Source organism: Sander vitreus, unplaced genomic scaffold (assembly GCF_031162955.1).
Source record: "Sander vitreus isolate 19-12246 unplaced genomic scaffold, sanVit1 ctg748_0, whole genome shotgun sequence".
Taxonomy (NCBI): domain Eukaryota; kingdom Metazoa; phylum Chordata; class Actinopteri; order Perciformes; family Percidae; genus Sander; species Sander vitreus.
The window spans coordinates 5,001-9,164 of record NW_027595833.1 but is presented as its reverse complement, the minus strand read 5'-3'; the positions used below and the strand labels follow the sequence as shown (position 1 = coordinate 9,164).

General features: G+C 56.4%; 1 protein-coding gene across 1 annotated transcript in view; it reads right to left on the bottom strand.

The window, feature by feature from the left end:
• Nucleotides 1-518: 518 nt before the first annotated feature.
• Nucleotides 519-4,164, bottom strand: part of fbxo34 (F-box protein 34) — an 8,266-nt gene continuing 4,620 nt past the window's right edge. The window contains exons 2-3 of the mRNA XM_078245668.1: nt 2,697-4,059; nt 519-1,252 (exon numbers count right to left, since the gene is read on the bottom strand). Coding sequence (XP_078101794.1) covers nt 725-1,252; nt 2,697-4,052 — 1,884 coding nt within the window. The 5' untranslated portion in view covers nt 4,053-4,059 and the 3' untranslated portion in view covers nt 519-724. The remainder of the gene's footprint in view (nt 1,253-2,696; nt 4,060-4,164) is intronic.

Here is a 4,164-nt window from a genome sequence, read left to right as displayed (position 1 = left end):
ATATATATATCTTGCCCATACATATACACACACCTGCATATGTGCTGTGCACCGCACACCTTGCATATGCACTGCAGCTTTTTACCTGAGTAATATGCACTGGAAGTATGCACGTGCACACGCACACAAACACATATACACACACTCCTCGGGACACACTGGCACACACACAGATATATACACACTGGGCATATAAAGACGTATGTATAATATAATATAATATATATATATATATATATAATATATACATACACTATACCCATATGCATACATGCATACATATATACATATATATACATATATATATATATATATATATGTATGTATAATATATGACATACACACACACACACACACACACTCTGGACACACACATGGACACACATAAACACACAGACACACACACAGAGAGACACACACACACACACACACACACACCGAAACACACACACACACACACACACACACACACACACACACACACACACACAAAAACACACACACATATACACTTACACACACTTTTTTGCAAAAAAACTAACCCTTTGATGTTGATTTCTGTCAAAGATTTTCAGTTTTGTTACAAATAAAGTTTCAGAATAAAATGTTCCAGTGTTTGACACAGCTGGCTGTTAACGGGGATATTATGGGACATTCACTGTCACTAGCCGTGGAACCCAAACTGTAGTCGGCGTTCAGAGTAAAGATCTGACCTGCTGATGCATCAGTCCTCGCCGCGGCCTCTCCGGTACATCGGCACGTTGATGCTGTGGAACGCCGGCACCCAGCGGTTGTCATGGAGACCCACGTTGCAGCCGGGCGTGTCCCGCCGCGTGCCGTGACAGCACATCCAGTACCCGGGCCCGTACGGCAGGGCCTGGCAGAACGGCTTGTGGTGCCAGCGGCACAGCGACACGTCCCCGCGCCCGTAACGCTTCTTGCACTGCTTGCAGGGGTCGTCGCGGTAACGGGGGTCGGACACCCAGAGCGAGTCGGCGGGCCGCACGCCGTAGTCGTCGATGACGGAGCGGAGGTAGCGGCAGGTGCACTTGAGCGCGGCGAGGCTCTGCGTGGGCAGCAGCGCCAGGACGGTCAGCAGCACGTGGTGGGGCAGAACGGCGAGGAACGGCTGGGGCGCCAACAGCTGCTGCAGACGCTGGCGCATCAACAGGAAGTCTGGGGACGCACGCCGGGGGGGCGAGGACGAGGAGCAGAGAGTCACAACGCCGGCATCACCATCCTGAAGCATCCCCTGGAAGATATAACAGACGCAGGAGGTTCCACATCATCTCACAGCGTCCACACCGTCTCACAGCGTCCACACCATCTCACAGCGTCCACATCATCATCTCACAGCGTCCACACCGTCTCACAGCGTCCACATCGTCTCACAGCGTCCACACCATCTCACAGCGTCCACACCATCTCACAGCGTCCACATCATCTCACAGCGTCCACATCATCTCCCGCGTCACATCACATAGCGTCCACACTGCTCACATCTGGCGTCCACATCATCATCTCACAGCGTCCACACATCACTGCCCATCATCACGCGTCTCCACATCATCTCTAGCGTCACACCGTCTCACAGCGTCCACGTCTCTGGCGTCACGTCTCACAGCGTCTACCATCTCTAGCGTCACACCATCTCACGGCGTCCCACCATCATCTCACAGCGTCCACTCATCGCGTCCCATCATCTCACAGCGCTCCACATCATCATCTCTGGCGTCCACATCATCATCTCACAGCGTTCATCTCACAGCGTCCACACCATCTCACAGCGTCCACACCATCTCACAGCGTCCACACCATCTCACAGCGTCCACACCATCATCTCACAGCGTCCACACCATCATCTCACAGCGTCCACACCATCATCTCACAGCGTTCATCTCACAGCGTCCACACCATCATCTCACACCATCATCTCACAACGTCCACACCGTCTCACAGCGTCCACATCTCACAGCGTCCATCTCACAGCGTTCATCTCACAGCGTCCACACCGTCTCACAGCGTCCACATCATCTCACAGCGTCCATCTCACAGCGTCCACATCATCTCACAGCGTCCACACCATCTCACAGCGTCCACACCGTCTCACAGCGTCCATCTCACAGCGTCCACACCATCTCACAGCGTCCATCTCACAGCGTCCACACCATCATCTCACAGCGTCCATCTCACAGCGTCCACACCATCTCACAGCGTCCATCTCACAGCGTCCACACCAATCACAACTAGCTAAATGTCGACAGTATTAACAACAACACATACGTTTGCTCCAAGGCTAGAACACGCTAATGTTAGCTAGCTAGCTAACTCAGCACAGCATTGCTCGGAAATAATGACCGTTCTTTGTTCATAATGCGCAAAACCAACCTCTGGGTTATTAACAGATGTGTCCCCACTCTGTCTCTCTCTGGGACATGTTTTCATGCTAATCTAATGTGTTTGGAGCTTGAAAGACGCTAGCACGGACCGCTGGCATCATGCCTACATACCTACCGCTGTGTGTGTGTATCAGAGTGTGTGTGTGTGTGTATCTCTGTGTGTGTGTGTGTCTCTGTGTGTGTGTCTGTGTGTGTGTGTGTGTGTGTGTCTGTGTGTGTGTGTGTCCTCTGACCCCTCAGTGTTTTACATAACAGCAACTAAATAGAAAAAGTCAGAAAAAGTGAGAGAGACCGTACCTCCTGCTGAGCTCGGTCCGCCTTCCTCCTCCTCCTCCTCTTCTCTGATTGGCTGCCAGATTCGCAGCGAGCGGCAGGGGGGCGGGGCTGAGAGGCAGGAAGCAGGAACAACAGGCCGGGCAGAGGCTCCACCTTTGAAGTGGGTGGAGCCTGTGTGAGGGGCAGAGCCTGTGTACGGGGTGGAGCCTGTGTAAGGGGCGGGGCCTGTGCGAGGGGCAGGGCCTGTGCGAGGGGCGGGGCCTGTGCGAGTGGCGGGGCCTGTGTGTTTGTCTCTGTGGCGGCATCCAGCGTCTCGTCTCCAGAGCTACTGTTAGCGTTAGCCACAGCTGAGACGGCTGTTTCTGAGCAGCCGGTTGGCTCTCTGTCTGACGATGTCGCCGATGAAGGTGGGCAGGGGGCGGAGTTCTGGTCCGTGGCGGTGGTGAGCAGGACGCGTCCCGCCATTCTCCGCAGGCTGTTGTTTCTCGACAGATCTCCCGCCGATTGCTGCTTCTCGCACGCAGACTCCAACCGTGCCACCATGTCCAACACACGAACGCTGTCTGGCTCCTCCCCCCTGACACTCTCTGGCTCCTCCCCCCTGATGCTCTCTGGCTCCTCCCCTCTGACGCTCTCTGGCTCCTCCCCCCTGACACTCTCTGGCTCCTCCCCCCTGACGCTCTCAGGCTCCTCCCCTCTGACCTCAGGGGGCGGGGCTCTGGACAGCGTGATGGAGGCGGAGCTTCTCTGCATGGCGAGCAGCGGTTTGGCGTCCAGCTGCTGCTGCAACGGCTCGCTCGCTCTCTGCTCCAGGAACGCAACCATCTCCACGACCGACACTTTCTGCTCCTCCGTGGCCGTCTCCAACGCCATTACGGCCTCGCTAGCCGAGTCAGATCGCCGTGGAGACGCTTTGCGAGCGTCCCGCTGCTGGTCGTTCCCGGACCTACGGCGCCGTTTAGCGCGGCTGTTCTCCTCCCAGCTTCCCTTCGCCTTCGCAGCGCGCGACAGTCCCGACATCGCTGCGTGGTTCAGGGACGCCACTCGGCCGTCGGCGCCCGTGCTCTCGGCGTCCGTGGCGAAGATGGCGATCTTCTCCCGGACGTGTCCCGGCTTGATGACGGTCCAGATGTCCGGCGGGGCGTCCCCGTCCTCCGTGGCGGTCTGGTAGAGTCGCAGCGAGTCGTTTTCGCGGCCCGGCAGCCAAAGCGGCGTGTTGGGGGACAGGACGCTGAACGGGAGGCGGTTGTTGCCGCGGTTACCGGCGCAGGTCCTCAGCAGCGGCGCCTGCTGCTGGCTCCGCTGAGACGTCTGAACGCCGACCACGTCCAGACGCAACTCGGCGCACACAAGCTTCGGATACGACTTCAGGTGCATGATGGTCCTGAAAGAGGAGGGGAGGGGGGGGGAGGGGTTACTTTATTAACCCTAAACAGTACACACACACGCACAGACAGACAGACAGACAGACAGACAGACACGCTACAGC